General features: G+C 44.0%; 1 protein-coding gene across 1 annotated transcript in view; it reads right to left on the bottom strand.

The window, feature by feature from the left end:
* Positions 1-15,771, bottom strand: part of P2RX7 (purinergic receptor P2X, ligand-gated ion channel, 7) — a 48,168-nt gene extending 32,397 nt beyond the window's left edge. Inside the window, exon 1 of the mRNA XM_008570453.1 lies at positions 15,558-15,771. Coding sequence (XP_008568675.1) covers positions 15,558-15,682 — 125 coding nt within the window. The 5' untranslated portion in view covers positions 15,683-15,771. The remainder of the gene's footprint in view (positions 1-15,557) is intronic.
* Positions 15,772-18,739: the final 2,968 nt, after the last annotated feature.

Here is an 18,739-nt window from a genome sequence, read left to right as displayed (position 1 = left end):
TTTAGCACAATATCTGACACAGAGCACTCACGACAGGAAGACTATTGTCCCCAATCCTACCCTTTATCCTTTTTTTTTTTTTTTGTCGTCTTTTTTTCATGACCGGCAACGGATCGCAACCCTCAGTGTCGCACCCGTACCAGACCGGGACTGGCAACGGGATTGCAACCCTCGGTGTTGCCCCCGCACCTCACTCAGCCAGTGAGCGGCTGGTCCGTATGTGGGATCCGAACCCTCGGTGGGAGCGCCGGTGCGCTTCCCAAGCGGCGCACTGTAGCAGTGCGCCACCGGGCCAGTCCCCCAATCCTACCCTTTAATATTGCCTAATAGGGACCCTAATTTATAGGACAGCTTCTCAAATAAAATCTAGTTCCAAGTTGGTCTACCATCTTTGTCCTGGAGCTCAGTGATGCATCAGCACCTTCCTATTTAAGGCTGTGTCTGGGAGGTCAGCCACCTGCTTTTAAAATAATACTAATAATGGTAGCTACTCTTTACTGAGCGCTTAATATGTGCCAAGTGCTCTACAGGCCTCATCTCCTTTCACCATCACAAGAACAATGTGAGATAGTTGCTGTAATCTTCACCCCTTCATAGATGAGGGAATGGGCTCAGAGAGGTGAACCAACTTGCCCAAGGTCACACAGACAGTAGAAGAACAGAGGTCTGTGATTCGTCTACCTTATAGCCCAGAGGCAGCCCTCTTACCCATGTGCTGTACTTGTTCATGCATGATATGGCTCTGCCTCTGGTTTCCTGCCTTTTGGTCAATTCATTAGCTGTTAATGCAGTAGTCCCATTTATCCTCAGGGGATGCCTTCAAAGACTCCAGTGGATGCATGAAGCTCTGGATAGTACTGAACCTGATCGCTGCCAAGTGGCATACATTTCTGTTCATGTCTTCCACCCACAAATTTAATGCCTTTTCCATCTTAACTAAACACTTATCATGCACTGTGTGTGGCTGTAACTTCTGCAGTTTGAGGCACAACAGCAAAAGTAGCATGAATTTCTTTTTCCTTCCTCACAATTTCACTGATAGAGATTCATTCTTACCCTAGATCTTAGCAATGTCAGCATCCAATTTTTTTTCTTACCTTATTAAGTCAGGAATTTTTACCTTTTCACTTAAAGGAAGCACTTATGACTTATCTTTGGCATTTGTGAATTGCCAGCACTTTGGGGCTGAAGTAAAACAAGAATTACTTGAACGTCAGCACTGTAATACCGCAACAACTACTAAGTGACTAATGGGCAGTAAGCGTGGATACCCTGGACAAAGGGGTGATTCATGTCCCATGTAGGACAGAGTGGGATGGCACGAGATTTCATCATGCTACTCAGAAGGGCATGCAATTTCAAACTTATGAGTTGTTTCTTTCTGGAATTTTCCATGTAATATTTTCAGAACATGTTGACTGTGGGTAACTGAAACTGCAGAAAGTGAAACCGTGGATAAGGGGGGACCACTGTATCTTCTTCCGAATATGAACCTAAATTTTTATGGTGGGGGGAGGGGAGGGAGAAAGTGGAATTAATAATTGAAAATGGTAGATTCTATCCCCATTTATCTGTTTTCCCTGTCTCCCATGGCCCTGAATAATTAAGTTTATTTTAAATGCTTATTTACTCATTCAGCATATATTTGTTTAGTCCCTTCTCTCTGCTCAGCCCCCAAATGATATGAGGAAGCCTAAGTCAATGGCTGCCAGCTGTGAGCTGACCTTGGAAAGCCAAGACAGAGGAGGTCAAGACTTGGTCCCAGCTCTTCTCAACCTCAGCTGCATGGTATAGTCACCCAGGGAGCTTTCAGAATTGCAGGCCCCCAGTCCCATCCCTGGAGACTGTGATTCAACAGGTCCAGAGAGTTATTCAGATGCCTATATATTTTTGGAAAGTTCCCCAGGTGATTCTAAGGCACAGTCAGAGTTGAGAACCACTGGGAGACTCAAGAAAACACAGCTTCTATTTGGCAATAGCAAGTACATTTGACGAAGAACATTCCCTATGACCCAGCTGTAAAATTCTTAGGTATATGGCCTAGAGAAACTGTCATACAGGTGCCTAGGAGTTATGTACAAGAACGTGTATGCAGCATTATTTGTAAGAGGGAAAACTGAAAGTAACCTAAAGGTTCTTGGACATGGAATGGATAAAGAAATTGTTGGATTCATACAATGGGAGGTTCTGCAGCAGTGAAAATGAATTGAGTAGAACTGCTTGTATCAACATGGAGATAACATATCATTGAGCAGACAAAGCAAGCTGCAGTATGATACAAAGTTTAAAGAAACCAAAAGCTACACTGTGTACTCAATTACTTGTACACGAATGTTCATAGCAGCACTCCACGCAAAAGCCAAAAGGTGTAAATAACCCAAATGTTCATCAGTGAATAAATGGATAGACAAAATGTGGTCTGTCTGTGCAATGGAATATTATTCAGCCATAAAAAGGAATGAAGACAGATGTATGAAAAGATGTGGATGACCCTTGAACACATTATGTCTGCTAAGTGAAGGAGCCAGCCACTAAAGATCATATATTGTACAATTCTATATATGAAATATCCAGAATAGCTAAATCCATAGAGACAGCAAGTAGATTGGTGATTGCCAAAAGATAGGAGGAGAGAGAAATGGGGAATGATGGTTAATGGGTATGGAGTGTCCTTTTGGGGTGATGAAAATGTTTTGGAACTAGACAGAGGTGGTATTTCCACCACATTGTGAATGTACTAAATGCTACTGAATTGTTTACTTTAAAATGGTTAATTTTATTAAATTTTAAATTACACCTCAATAAAAGAGGTAACAATTATACACTTTTCAGACATAGACATAATGTTGTACAATATAAAAACAAGGGAATGACAAGCGCCAAATTCAGAATGATGTTTACAAGGGGAGAAGAAAGAGAGTGGGATGAAGGACGGGTTGCAGGGAGCAAAACTGGATTAGTAATGCTTTATTTCTTAAGTTGGATGATGGTACATGGGTGTTATATTATTCACAATGCATTTAGTATTTCTATAACATTCGATAAACAAGAAAGTTTCTCAAGAAAGACCTTGGGGATGGAGATCCAGATTTGGGACTTAGTTAGCATGTATGAAAGAGAGCTATTAAATCGAATTGCATAAACAAATATGATACTGCGTATTCAGTAATATACTTGGGTCTAGTGTCACAACACATACATGTATACATGCAATGCTTTTTTGTGTTGGATATTGCAACATTCTCCCAGAACAACATTGGATCAGTTTGACCCTCCCCCACATTTGGGAAGCTCAGTTCTGGTCTTTCATATTCATTCCAGAATGTGCAACTTGTTATAGATCAGCCTTGATGAAGTCAAACCCTCTCATCATCAGAAAACCTTTCTTTATATCATAATGAGCATTTAAATTTTAAGAATTAAAATGTGTCAGCTGTGTCAAAGGAAAAAAGAGAGGAGGAAAGAGAGTTTGCAGTTTCCTGCCCTTCTAATGACCATCCCAGTAGTAACCTCCCGACCTTGTTTGTTGACACAGACAAGTCCTGTCACCTCTCTGAGCAGTGGGTTTAGTCCCTGAATGGAGGGATAACCCACTGGCTCCCTAATCCCTGTGACCTTTCAGCTCTAAGAAGCTACAATTCTATGCACTCTATAAAAGGCAACAGGAGAGAACAGAGGCATGAAGGAGTTGGGGGTTTGGCTGGCCTGCTGGGATGGGTAAGAGACAGGGAGAGGAAAGCTGGAGAGATCGAAGATAGCCAGTGTGAGAGAAGCCAGGAGCATTCAAGGGGCCTTCCCAGGCAAGTCTGGCTGCGGTCGTGGAGTGGCAGGAAAGGAGTAAGGATGGAGACTGGGGTTGGGCCCGTGTAACCCTCGGGCTGCCTCACTGTGCTGGACTCACCAAATGTAGATGAAGGTGCCCACCATGAAGATGTTCTTCAGAGTCCCAGTCCCCATGATCTGAATATGAATAGCGTTCACAGACTTATACTGGCATGCAGGTGAATTTGGCCCCATGCAAACATTGTCAAAGCTCTCCGGGGAGGAAGTGCCTCTCAGCAAAGTCTCTCTCTCCCTTACAGCGCCTGGGCTTCCAGAGCAAAGGTAGCACTAGAGGAATGTGCCCTGAAAGCGCACTGCCCTCAAATCCTTTTAACCCACGCCTAACCCAGGGCCAGCAGACAGTTTCATGGACCCCTAAAGAACCGTGGGCCCCAGGCACCATGCCTAAGGTGTCTTTGTAGAGAAGTTGGGCTTCAGCCTCTGCTTCTCTTATTTAAAATCCCATGAGAAGAATCTGATTAGGTCGATCTCTGGTCCACTCAGCTGTGTGTGTGTCTGTTGGGGCGGGGAGGTGTCAGCAAGGGGCCAAGGGCAACAAGAGAAGAAGGTGGGGGACAGCTTGCATACCCAAGGCAAGTTAAATACCAATTGTATTAGTTTCCGGTTGTTGCTGTAACAAATTACTGCGGATTTAGTGGCTTACAACAACACAGATTTTTCTTTTGCACTTCTGGAGTCAGATGCCTAAAATCAGTATTACAGGGCTGAAATCAAAGTGACATCATGGCTGGTTCCTTCTGGATCCTCAATGGGAAAATCTGTTCTTTCCTTTTATGGCTTCTAGAGGTTGCCCTGGCATTCCCGGACTCACAGCCGCATCACTCCACCCTCTGCTTCTGTTGTCACATCGCCTTTTTCGAACTTTGACCCTCCTCCCTTCCTCTTGGAAGGACCCTGGTGATTACATTGGGGCCACGAGATAATTGAGGATAATCTCCCCATCTCAAGATCTTGAAATTAATTGCACCTGCAAAGTTTCTTTTGCCATTTAAAGTAATGTAGTCCCAGGTTCTGGGGTTTAGGATGTGGGGATCCTTGGGAGGCCATTATTCAGCCTGTTGTAGCTTTATAAGAGTCCCCCATCCACCCCACCTTTCCCGGAGCCAGCTTGAGTGGGTTTCAGTTTCCTGCTGCCCACAGCTTGCCTGAGATGCCTTCTTCACTTCTGTTTTCCTTCAGCTCTTGTGTTTCTTCTCCATCAGTATCTTGTATATCTGGAAAACCATTCCTTTTCATACTACCCAAACTAGCTCTCTCTCCACTCAGTAAACTCCTGGCCAGAACACAATACACATTCTACTATATGAAGAGTAGGGAGTGAATCCTAATCTATTACTAAACATTTGCCAATTAGAGGAAATATAATGGATAAATGTAAAGTCCTGGAATTGAGCCTCCAAAACCGAGTATGCAAATACAAACCATGGACCTCCCCAAAGTGGCAGAGCTTTGTGTTTAAGAAATTCAAAAATCTTAGGTAGCCCTAAGTTCAGATGAGCGCACATTTTATTATCTCATCCAGAAAAAACAGCATTGTCTTAAGCTTTGGTGAGAGAAGTAGAATATTCCACTCTTGGGTGGTGGTAAGCCCAGTGACCTATGCCTTGGTTAGGCCACAGTAGAAGCTCTATGTTTAGGTTTCATGAGACACATTTTTAAAGAAAATCCCTTTTGTTGTTGTAAAAAAATATATATCACAGAGAAGCACAAAGAAAGTGAAATACTTCCAACATTCTCCCTCCCTCATATTAATCATTTAAAAAAAAATAATTTGTGATGTTTTGACATCTTAGGGGGCCTGCCTAGCTGGGGAGAGACTGCCTCTCCTAGGGCTAGCTAATTCCTAAAAATGATAAACAACTCACCTGCATACAAGCCTTTCATATGCAAACCAACTACCCTGAGTCCATCTCCCAGCCATATCCTTTATCAAAACCACACATCCTAAGCTAATATTCCCCTGACCTAAGTCAACCCAGGCCAGGTACCAGACAACTAGGGACAGCACTTACACCCCAGGCCTGCCAGAATCATTCAAAGTAGCCAGTCCTAGGTTGTTCACCTGACCTACCTTTCCTTTCCCATGGAAATCCCAAGAAAAGCTGTGGCCTGAGCTTCCTCACGGCTCCTGTGTTTTGCCTACTGACTGACCCTCATGCTTTTCCCTGTGGCCCTGCATAGCATGCTGTGCCTCTCATTTCTAGGGGAACTGTAACATTAAAGTTTTCTTTCAATGCCATTGATCTCTCTGTGTCATCACTAAGTCACTTTATAAATTAAGATCCAGGCACAAAACACCCTCAGAGGCAATCACTGTTGAAACTTGGAGTGTCTTCCAGATATCTCTTCATGTTCACACCAAAATACACAAGTAGGTAGATGTACCCAGTGGTACAACCATAGTTACACTCTTCATGGTGTTTTGTAGTTGCTATTTTTATTCAATAATATGTTATTAATTCTTTCCATGACAATAAAGGTAAATCTATGACAAAGATAGATCTATGATACACAGTCATTTTTAGTAACTACATAACATTTCTAGTGTTTAGATTGAACTTATGAAACTGCCCATTTTGTAGGCTTGTAACAGTAGAATATAGGCAATTCAATATGGTTCAACCTAAGAGGTATGTTGTGATAATTTGCCAACCTGTCTCTTGTGGGTGGATATTTAACTGGAAATTTTATTCAATTTTCCCAATTAGAAACATTTTTTGATAACCCTGATATAGCCCTTACTATGTACCAGCCACTCTTCTAAGTATATTTTACTGACATATACTAACTCTTTCAATCCTCACTCCCCTTGTCTAAAGAAAAAGAAACAAAACAAAATTTGTAAGGAAATTTTTTCCCCACCTTATAGCTGAGCAAACTGTGGCAAGGAGAAAGTGAGTAACTTGTCCAAGAAAGGTCACATGGTAAATAGCAGCCCCAGATTTGAATCTGGTAGTCTGGCTCCTTAGCCTCATCTCGTTTGGATGCTATTGTAAATGGAATTGTTTCATTTTCAAATTGTTTTTGCCAGAACATAGAAACACAATTGATTTTTGTGCATTGATCTTGCACCTTGCTACTTTACTCCATTGGTTTATTCGCTCTAATAGTTTTTTGTGTGTGAATTGTTAGGAATTCTCTCCTTATAGAGGATCATGGCATCTTTGAATAAAGATAGTTTTACTTCACCCTTTCCAGTTTGGATGCCTTTTGTTTCTTTTTCTTGCCTGATTGCTCTGGCTACAGCTTTCAGTGCAATGCTGAACAGCAGTAGTGAAAGCAGGCATTCTTGTCTTGTTCCTGATCTCAGGGAGAAAGCTTTCAGTCTGTCACCATTGAGTGTGCTCAGTCTATGCTCCTAACCACTATGCTTCATTGTCTGTCCACCCTCCACTTGCATTGCCAGGAATACTTGCAGAAGCTTCTTCTCACAGCTAAGGCATTAAGTCCTTAGGATAAACTTCTGGGTCAGAGTGTGTGCACATTTATATTTCAATTCATTTTGCCAAGCCACAAAAGTTTGAACCATTTCATGCTTTCACCAGCAAAGCTATAGTGTGTGCACTGCCGTTTTAAAGGGCTTTGACAAACAAGAAGGCAGTTGTGTGAGCCTGCCTGAGATAGTAAAGGGTCTGGATACCATGTTGGATGCACATGGCCAGAGGGATTGGGGATATTAGTTTGAAGGAGAGGAGAGACGTAATAGCAGTGTGCAGCCATTTGAAGAGTATCAAGTAGATGGGGGAACACAGGGCAGAACTCTACCCGAAGGTGAAAATTATAGGGAGATAAATTTTGGCTCAGTATAAGGAAGAAATGTCTAATGGTTAGAGCAGTCCCAGAACAGAACAAGGTTTCCATGTGGTTGCCAGCTGGTGAAGCTGATGATGATGATGACAACAATGATGATGATGATTTCTATTTACCCCATCTTCCTCTTTCCTGTCTCCTCTCCACCTGCATTTAAACATCATTTCTCATCTTAGAAATAAATCCTCCCTCAATCCCACGTCATTCTTCTACCACCACTAGATGCCTTCCTTCTCCTTTGTAGCCAAGTCTCTTGAAGAGTGAGTCACCACATCCATTTCCGCATCTCCATTCACTCCTCCGCCCACTCCAGTCTGGCTCCCACTCCCGCCACTTCTCTAAAGCCTCTCTTGCCAAGTAAACAACAACGTCATTATCACTAAATCCAACAGACACGCCACAGACTTGATCTTCCTGGAACTCTTGGCAGCAGTTGACACTGTTGACCATGCTCCACCTCCCCCACTTCTTCCCTTAGCTCCCAGAAACTCACATTCTCCTGGCTTTCTTTGGATCTCTGTGGCTGCTCCTTCTCAGAATCCTTTTGGGACTTCTGTGCTCCCTATCCCCTTAGGGTTAATGTTCCTCAGGGGTCTGTTCTAGGCCCTTTTGCTTTCTCATCTACATTTCCTCTTGCTGGTCAGTTGCAGCTACTTCCATGGTTCTGATAGAGCATCACAAATATTAGCTTAGCATAAGTGTAGCCACGTTAGAGCTTAATGCTGAGGAAAGAACTCTGCTTGAACAATGAGCCATCACTGCAGTTTGTAGGAATAATAAAGCAAGGCCATAACTCAGTGACTTGCAAAACTAACAGTCTTGTTTGTAATTGTGGATGTTCTGGGAAGGAGATAAAGCCAGAGCCAAGAAGTCTGACTCCAGGATTCACAGGACTGAGCCCAAGGACAGAGAGTAAGATGTGCTGATCTGCACATAATCACCAGCCCTGTCCCAGCTACATTTTCCACTTCACTTTTTCTTTTGTCCTTTCATCTTATATAAACACCTCCCCCGCCACCCCGCCCCACGCCAAAGCTCTGAGACAGTTCTAGTCTCTCTCCTCAGACATCTGATAATAAACTTCCTGCCTCACACCAACAGTTGGGACTGAGGAATCTTTTGTTTGTGAGCAGAGAGCAGCAGGACCTGAGCACCAGTAACAGTACTAGTTACCAACCATAAGCTGGTAGTATATAAATCTATATCTCCAGCTCCAGATTTATACATCCAACTACCCACTCAACATCCCCTTTTTATGCCCCGTAGACACCTCAAACTTAATGCCTTCAGTTCTGAATTCATCTTCCACCCCAAAGGGCTTTTCCTGTTGCATCTCCTTTCAGTAAGTGGTTCCACCACCAATCAGTTGTCCAAGCCAAAAACATGGCACACTCCTTGATTCTTCTTCTCCCTCATTCTTTCTTATCCACAATTGCCAAATCTTATTGTTTTATCTTCCTAATGTTATGGATGACTCAGTCATCTCCTAAATCATCTCCCTTCCTTCAGTCTTATCCCTGTGCCCTCCATTCTCTACCTCAGTTTAGTAATAGTGTGCAGTCTGGAGTGAGATGGTTGGGTTCAGTCTTGGCTTTACCACTTACTAGTTACATGATCTTGGGCAAGTTACTTAACTTTTCTGCATCATTGTTTCTTCTTCTATAATGGGATATTAGTATTATATTGGGCGGTGTTTCTAATTCTGAACAACAGAATTCACTCTGCTGAGTTTAAGAAGAAAGATTGTCTAGTAAAAGTAAATCTATAGAGGCACCAAGTAGATTAGTGGTTGCCTGGGCTGGAGGTAGGAATGGAGAGTGACTACTAATGGGTACGAGGGGTCTTATTAGGGTGACAAAATGTTCTAAAACTGGATTGTGGTGATGGTTGCACAACTTGGTATATTTACTTAAAGTCATTGAAGTGTATACTTAAAATGGGTGATTTTATGATATGTAAATTATACCTCAATAAAGTTGTGAGAAAATAAAGGAAAAAAGATTTTTATAAGATGTTAAGCAGTTCATACTACCTCCTAGAAGTTCAAACTCCAGGTTCACTTGGACACTACACCATCAGGAGCAACACTCAGAGAGCAGGGACTCTTCCAGAGGAAAGATCTCTCCTGGCCACTGCCGGGCCCTAATGTGGGAACTCACAAACAGTGGGCACCCTGTGCCAATAGTGTTTGGGACCAGGTGCCAGGATCTCAGTCACTGCTATTCCCCAGTGAGCTGGATGCTATCGCCACCGGTCCTGTAGTAAGCTGAATAATGGCCCCAAAATATCAGGGCCCAATCCCTGGAACCTGTAAATGCTACCTTAGCATCTGCAAACGGTCTTTGCAGATGTGATTCAGTTAAGGTTTTGAGATGATGAGATTATCCTGGATTATATAGGTGGGCCCTAAATGCCATCACATCCCTATGAGAGAGAGGAAGGAGAGCTGACACACCCACAGAGGAGAAGGCAACGTAAAGATGGAGCAAAGAGAGATTTGATGATGCTGGCCTTGAAGACCGGAATGATGCGGCCACAGCCAAGGACACCAGCAACCACCAGAAGCTTGAAAAGGCAAGGAGTGGATTCCCGCTAGAGCCTTGGGAGGGATTATTGCCCTGCTAATAACCTCGATTTCAGCCAGTGATGCTGATTTTGGATGTCTGGCCTCCAGAATTGTGAGAGAACAAATTTCTGTTGTTTTAAGCCACCAACTTTGTGGTTATTTGTTACAGTGGCCCTAAGAAACTATTACCTGGTCAAGAGAATAAGTGGAGGCCCACATACCACACATTTAAACATTTAATAGTCATAACAAACTTTAAAATAAAATGTGTTCTCTCATCTATCCTGACAAATACACCTTTGTTACAACCTGGGAGGCCAGATTCAAGTTTAGAACTCTTGGAGTCTTCAGAATTTTGTGCCAGCACATGCAGGTGCTGGTTGAAGAGGATCCTGGCTTGAATCCCACCCCCTTTCTCGTCTCACTTCTGGATCCTTCCACACACATGTGTGTGGATGCCTCAGACCACATGCCCAAGCTCCTTCTATACCCTCCACCTGTAAACAGCTGCCCCTTGGCCACCCCTTGGACCTAGAAACATGCCCACTGGTGCTGTGGTCTGCTTTCAAGAGGATTAATCTGAAAAGAGGCTCAGGGCCATTTGGGAAGAGAATTCTAGGGTCCTGGGTACATAGAGCACTGTGGGATATGACTGCAGCTCTGGGTGAGAGACACATTCTGCCATGACAGGCAAAATTCTAAGATGCCTCTAGCATTTCCTGCATCCTTGTGTACACCCCCTGCATGATCCTCAGAACTTTGAGTATGATGGATATTTTATCCCCGGGATAAGGTTGTGTTATATGGTATAGTTGCCTCTCAAACAGGAATATTATCTTGGCGGGCTTGACCAAACCACATGAGCACTTTTAAAGCAGAAAGTTTTCTTAGACTGATCCTAGAAGAGAAGTTAGAGATTTGAAGCCCAAAACAGTTCATTGAGTCATTGCTGGTTTGAAGATGGAGAGGCCACATGGCAAGGAATGTGGATGGATTTCGAAATCTGAGAGTGGCCCCTGGTTGACAGCTGACAAAAAACCAAAGCTCTCAGTTCGACAACCTTGAGGAATTGAATTCTGCCAACAACAGCGATAACTTGGAAGTGAATGTTTCTCCAGAGTCCTCAAATAAGAACTCAGTCCAGTGACCTTTGATTTAGGTCTGTGGGCTATATTAATTTCTATTGTTGTGTAACAAATAGGGAAGCTCACAGTCAACAGACAGACAGAGAGGGGCCCTCTAAAGCATGGGGTCCAGAGAAGGGGGTCCCTTTGCTAGGTCAAAGGGCAATACAGCCCCCCCACATTCTGCTCACCCCCACTACCCCGTGTGGTTCCCTGTATATCATAGTGTTGCGCAGTGCATGCATTTGAAAAACTTGGGTCTCATGATATCCTAGCTGCCAGGGAAGTTGGGAAATTAAGTTGTGACATATAGTGAGAGATGGAGAGCAAAACATGGGGATTTCCCCAAGTCTAGTTAGGCTGTTCAAATCATGATTCCCCACTCTGAGAACCAATCTTATAGGATTATTTGTGAGGACCAAATAGGCTAATGCATGTCACAGGCTAAGACCCAGAACTGGCCCATGTTAAGCACTCAACACTACTCAATAGGCATTATCATATTTCAAGTAGAATGATCTCTCTAAAATGAAAATATAAGCATCAAGCCCTTAATGTTTTCTGTATGTTTGAAAATTTCCATAATAAAATGTTGGGAAGAATAACTCTTTATGTGTTCTTGGTGCCCTCAGGTTACAACTCAAGGCTGTCCATCATCTGGCCCCTGCTGGCTTCTCCAGCTGCATCCTGTCCTCCCTTTCTCTGGCATTATACAGCCAGCCATCTGACACGTGAGTAGTCCTGTGAATAATCCATATTATCTGCTCCTTCGTCTTGTTCCTGTTCCCCTGAAAATGGCAGGGGCCATAGGGGCTGAAAGGCCCTGCCTCACGGATGTGTGGCCACCCTTGGGGTGAACAGGCAGCTAGCCAGGAGCTACATTTTAATAGCCACAAACTAGCACTGTGGCACTGTCTCCATGGTGATGGACTTTGGACTTCCCAGTCTCAGAAACTGTAAGCAATAAATTCTGTTTTTCTGTGTAAATCACCCAGTCTCATGTATTTCTGTTATAGCAACACCAAAAGGACTAATACAGAAAATTGGTACCAGAGAAGTGGGGTGATGCTTATAACAAATACTTGAAAATGTGGAGACAGCTTTGGAACTGGGTGTTGAGGAGAGGCTGGAGGAATTTGGAGGAACAAGCTAGAACAAGCTTAGATGCTGGTGAAAGTTTAGAAGACAAGAAAATGAGGGAAAGTTTGAAATGTCTTAAAGACTGGTTATGTGGTGGTGAGCAGAATGCCAATAGAAATATGGACTGTAAAGACCATTCTAAGGAGGTCTCAGATAGAAATAAGGAGTTTTTAGGAAACTTTGGCAAAGATCACCCTTGCTATGAACTGGCAAGGAACTTGGCATCATTGTGTCAATGCCCTAGTATAGTACTTTGTGGAGGTTGGAACTTAGGAGTTGTGAACCAGAGTATCTGGCAGAAGAAATTTCTAAGCAGCAAAGCATGAAGGAAGCTGCATGGTTATTTCTAACAGCCTATGCTGATTTATGGCAGCAAAGATATAACATAAAGCCAGAATTTAAAAGGGAAGCAGAGTGTAAAGATTTGGAAAATTTGCAGCCTGGCCATGTGGTAGAGCAGAAGAGAGCATCTTCAGAAGAAAAATCCAATGGTACTAAGAAGATGAGTGAAAAAGAATGGGATTATCAAGAGAAGAGGGGGAAAGGCCCTGAAGGCACTGCAGAAGCCTCTGGGACCAACCCTTCTATTTCAGGCCCAAAGACCTAGAGAGTCAAAATGGTCTCAGGGAGCAGGTCCAAGGCACCCTCCACAGGTTTGCTGCCCAGGGCCACCTCTAGAAGCTGCTTCCAGCACTAGCACCCCAGCTGCTTTGGCTGCTCCAGCTGTGGGTAAATTGGTCCCAGGTGTGTCTGGATGTGCAGCTCTGGAAAATACAAGCTGGATGCCTTGGTGGCATCCATGTGGTGTTAGGTCTGCAGGATTGCAGAATGCTAGAGCTGTGGAGGCTTAGGAGCCTCCACCCCAATTTCAGAGGATGTATGGAAAAGTCTGGGGGCCCATGAAGAGATCTGTCACAGGGGTGGAGTCACCACAGACAACCTTTGTTAGAGCAATGCTGAGTGGAAACATGGGGTCAGAGTTGCAACAGAGAAACCCCATCAGCGCCATATCTTGTGGAGCCATGAGAGCAGGACTGCCAAGGAGACCCCAGGTCTGTGGAGCTACCAGTGTACAATGCCAGCCTGCAAGAACTAAAGCATCACTTGAGACCAGGAAAGCCACAGGAGTGGAGCTGCCAGAGGACTTGGGGACCCAACCCCCATGCCCGCATGCAGAGGAGGTCGAACATGGAATCAAGGTACCTGATTCGCCAGCCTTGAGATTTAATGCCTGCCCTGTTGGGTTTCAGACTTGTTTGGGAGCTGTTACACCTTTCTTTTGGCCTATTTCTCCCTTTTGGAATGGGAATATGTACCTTATGTTTGTCCCACAACTGTATCTTGGAAATAGATAACTTGTATTGATTTCACAGATGGGACTTCGAGCTATTGACTTTTGAATTGAGACAAATTAGGACTTTGGGGATGAAACGAATGGGGATGAATTTTCACGTGAAAAGGACATGAATTTGGGGGGCTAGGGGTGGAATGTAGTGGATTGAATTATGTCCCCCCAAAACTCATTGAAGCTTGAATTGTTTCCCAAGTTTTATGTATTAGAAACTTAGCCCCCACTGTGACTGTTAAGAGGATGGGAAATCCTATTATGGTAATTGAAAGGTGGAGCCTTGAAGAGGTGATTGGATTATAGGACCATGCAATAGTGAGTGGATTAAAAACGGTGGTCAGGGCATGGTTCTGAGGGCTTTAAAAGCAAAGGAGAGTCTGTCTGTCTGTCTGTCTGTCTCTCTCTCTCTCTGCTATCTCTGCTCTCTCTGCTTCCACCATCTTGCAATGTGAGACCCCTGGGTCACTGTCACCACCACCAGATGGACTTTGGACTTCCCAGTCTCAGAAACTGTAAGCAATAAATTCTGTTTTTCTGTGTAAATCACCCAGTCTCAGGTATTTCTGTTATAGCAACACCAAAAGGACTAATACACCATTTCACATACACTAGGTTGGCTACAATCAAAAAGACAGACAATAACAAGTGTTGATGAGGGTGTGGAGATACTGTGCTGATGAGAACGTAAAAAGTGCAGGTGCTGTAGAAAACAGCCCCACAGTTTCTCCAAAGGTAAAACATAGAATTATTATATGACCCAGCAATTCCACTCCTAGGTATATACCCAAGAGAAATGAGAACATGTCCACACAAAACCTTGACACAAATGTTCATGGCAGCATTATTCATGATAGCCAAAAAGAGAGACAACCCAAATGTCCATCAGCTGATGAATGGATAAATAAAAGTGGTCATACAAGGGGATATTATTCATCCATGAAAAGGAATGAAGTACTGGCACATGTTACAACATGGGTGAATGTTGTAAACACTCTCTAAGTGAAAGAGGCCAGACATAAAGGACCATATATTATACTGTTCCATTTATATGAAAGAGTGCAAAAAGTAGATTAGTGGGTGCCTGGAGCTGAGGAGGGATGCGAGGGGCAGGAATGATGGCTAAGGGGTAGGGGGTTTCTTTCTGGGCTGATGAAAATATTATAAAATTGATTGTGATGATGCTTGCACAACTCTGTGAATATACTAAAAACTATTCAATTGTAGGCTTTAAATGGGTGAATTGTATGGTGCATGAATTATATCTCAAGCTGCTTTTTAAAAAAGTGCATGGGAGCTTTCTCGACATTGGAGAGGACCCAGTCATATTTACAAGCCTGGTCCTATTCCTCTCCCTAAGCACGATGACTCAGACACCAGCAATATCACTAGGTGTGCCCTGGAATCCTTGCCTCCTCCCTGGGAATCCAGGGTGTTGCTCTGCATTTTCCCACCTTCCCCAGGCATGCCCTGCCCTGCTCACCCTGGCAGGCCTAGGGTAGGGCTGAGAGGAGTCATACTTGCCTCCCATGACTTCTTTCTGGAGCACACTGGCTCGGCTTCCTGCCACCTGTTGCTTCCTGCCACCTGAGCAGCTTGCTGTGACAGCACGTCTCAGATTTGAAAACGACAACGTGAAATTCAGGATGTGCACCTGAAGCTGTACCTAGAGGTTTCCTGTGCTGTCAACCATTGCAGAGATTTGGGATCCTCTCCACACCCCACTTACCTAACATAGGAAAAGACGATCATGTGGAAGATCCACTTAATGGTGCCATAATTCATGCTCTGGATCCGGGTGACTTTGTTTGTCTCATACTGGAAGACATCGTTCCAGCTACAGCAGGCTGGCATGGTGAGAGGCTCACTTCCTGCTCTGGGCTGGACCAGGGCTCAACCCTCCCAGACACGGACACAGCCAACCCCCCAGTTAACAGCAAAATGAAACACACTGATTCTTAGCAGGAGCCTTTAGCTTTGAGTTCATCCAATGCCTGCAGAGCGGGGGCGGGCCTTGGCAGCTGCCCCAAATGTGGCTGGGATAAACAAGAAGAGCCAAGTTCTGCAGGCCTAGCTGGCAGATGGCCCCATCCCAGCTGGCCACCCCCAGATGCCTACACAAAGGTGGTGTTCAGAGGACGGGCATTTTTAGAATTCTCCCTTTCCCCCTTGTCCTTTCACTTTTTTGGACTCATTTTGGCTGGGAGAAAGGGGCAGCCCTTTAAATATCATGAGATCCAGTGCTTCCATTGTGCCTCAGAAAAGGGCCTAGATCTTTCCATTGCCTCAAGCCCCACTCAGAGCTTGATTCATTCATTTCTACAACCCTTTATTCAGCCCCAGATGTATAGGACAACTGGATAATGAAGGTCTCCCCGCCCCCACCCCCCGGCCTTCCCCTGCTCTTTACCAGACTTGGGTCAACAGATGGTGGGGGGAATTGGATTTGCCAGGGGGATGGGGGGGGCTTTATGCTAGATCTTTCCTGCTTGACCCTCTAGATTTACTCTCTACCCTGCTCTGTATCCCAGGATGTTGACCCATGACCTAGCCCAACCAGCCTAAGACCACCAAGAACAAAGTTGCAGTCCAACAAAATTAGACTTATTGACCCATTCAATGAGGGAGGCCACTCTCCAGAGGAGCCACAGGACATCACCAAACAAAGGAAGAGATAGAGTTATTACAGGATTCTGAGGAAGAGGGAGTTTAGATGAAATCTAAACGAAATCATGTTTTGATAGGCTCAAAGCAAAGCAAGGTTGTATAAAGTGGTCAACTTCAATCTGGATTGCCAAGGGGACACAGGGCCCTGTTTCCTTGGAAGCAGTCAAGCTAAGATAGATTCAAATGTCGTGTCCAGAAACCTTTTATCTGAAGTTCTATCTGAGTTGCAAATCGAGGCTGCTACTTTGTATAAAGGTGACTTGGATCCTCCAGACAAAGTGGAATATTTCATCCTTAGTCATGTAATTTCAAATAGCAAAGTCTGATAGTCTATGATCTTAGAAGATGGTGTTTCTCATTAAGAAAGCAGCAGTCACTCAAACATGGGGGGGGAGAAGTATTATCACTTTACAGCTACAGAGAAATGTTGTTCCCTGTTATCTTTGCCGCTGAGTTTATCCATTTCTGTTGTCCCAGCCTGTTCAGAGGCCAGGCAGATTTTTACTTTTCCAGTCTGAGCTAATTTGTTCTTTCTCACTCATCTGAGCTGCCTTGGGGGCAGACCTTCCCCATGGCTTCCAGGTCAGGAGACTAGAGAGCAGTGAGGTTGGATGTGAATCCCCATGGCCCCCCCCCCCGCCTCAGTTGCAAAGTGGTGAGGTCTGTGGGCCCCACTTCCTCTTTCAGGCCTGGGGGTGGTGAGGGCTCCCCATTGTTGCCAGCTCCAGGCAGCTCACTATACCTTATTGCTTTTTCTTAACTCTGCCCACGCCTTTGTAAATGGTCCCATCATTAGTTACCCCACCTGAGAATGCTGTCACTTTCCTGCTGGGACTCTGAGTGATACAATAATCTTTATCTGTAAAAACAGGACAGTCATGGGACTCCTGCTAGGGCAATAAATCCTAATAGTTAGAACAAAGGCTCCAGGGGGCCAGTTGCCTGGCCTCCAGTTCTGGCTTCACATTTTACCAACTCTGTGACCTTGGATAGCTCTGTTCATGCTATTCATTCATTCATTCATTCATTCCCAAGAGCACTCAGAACTAGTGGATATAGCAGTGAACAGGAAGACAAGTCAAATGTCCATCCACTGATGAATGGATCAATACCAAACAACTCCATGTCCATCAGCCATAGAAAGGAATGAAGTACCGACACATGCTGCCACATGGATGAACCTTGAAAACACTGGGCTAAGAGAAAGAAGCCAGACACAAAAGGACATATCTTTTATGATTCCATTTATAGGAAATGTCTAGAATAGGCAAACCACTTCAGGATTGCCCTTCCCACCCAAAGACGTCTGTTTCCTCACCTTTCTGCTGAACTCTTGCACTGATCTCTCATGCTCTTTCCTCTCTACTTCTTTAGCCCTCTATTTACTATTTCGTCACCACCACCACACCATGGATACTGTTCTCAATAAGGTTATCAATGACTTCTCAGTTGCCACATTTAATGGATGTATTTTATTCCTAATTTTACTTGACCTCTTGGATACATTCAACATCATCAATCACTCTCTGCTTCTTGGAACAATTTCTTTCCTTTATTTCTATAACTTGCCTGGGTCCCATGTTCTCCTGTTTTCCCATTTTTACCTCTGTGACTCTTTGTTTTATATTTCTATAGCTCTCTTCTCCCCATAAATACCTATTCCAGCACATTCTGTCTCAGTACTTTTTATGTTTCTATCAGTCAGGACAGGGTAGGTTATGCTGCAGCAACAAAGCACCCTCAAAATTTCATGGCTTAAAACAATGATGATTTATCTCTCATCCACGGTACATTTCCATCATGGGTCACCCAGAAGGCTCTGCTCTCTGTGGTCACTTAGAAACCAAGGCTAATGGAGCAGCCACTGTCTCGAATTCTTGAATGAGAAATCTGGAGTGTCTCACAGCAGCAATTAAATACTCTAACCTAGAAATGATACATTCACTTCTGCTTGTTACCCATTGGTCAAAACTAATCACTTGGTCCTACCCAACCACTAGGGAGCCAGGAAATGCAATCCCACCATATATCCCCCTGTATCCAGAAACGGAAGCAGCAGAAATATTTGGTGAACAGCACGAATGACTATTGCATCTTCTCCCTGGAAAATTTCATCCACACACATTCTTTTAAGAATTGCCAAATGCTAAAAGAAAAGTGGGTGGAAGGAGGGGGCATATATGTATATTATATGTGTAATAATGCATGGAAAATAGCTGGTAGGAGGACTTACTACATAATTTG

The sequence above is a fragment of the Galeopterus variegatus genome, unplaced genomic scaffold (assembly GCF_000696425.1).
Source record: "Galeopterus variegatus unplaced genomic scaffold, G_variegatus-3.0.2 Scaffold604, whole genome shotgun sequence".
Taxonomy (NCBI): Eukaryota; Metazoa; Chordata; class Mammalia; order Dermoptera; family Cynocephalidae; genus Galeopterus; species Galeopterus variegatus.
This window is presented reverse-complemented; position numbering and strand designations above follow the sequence as displayed.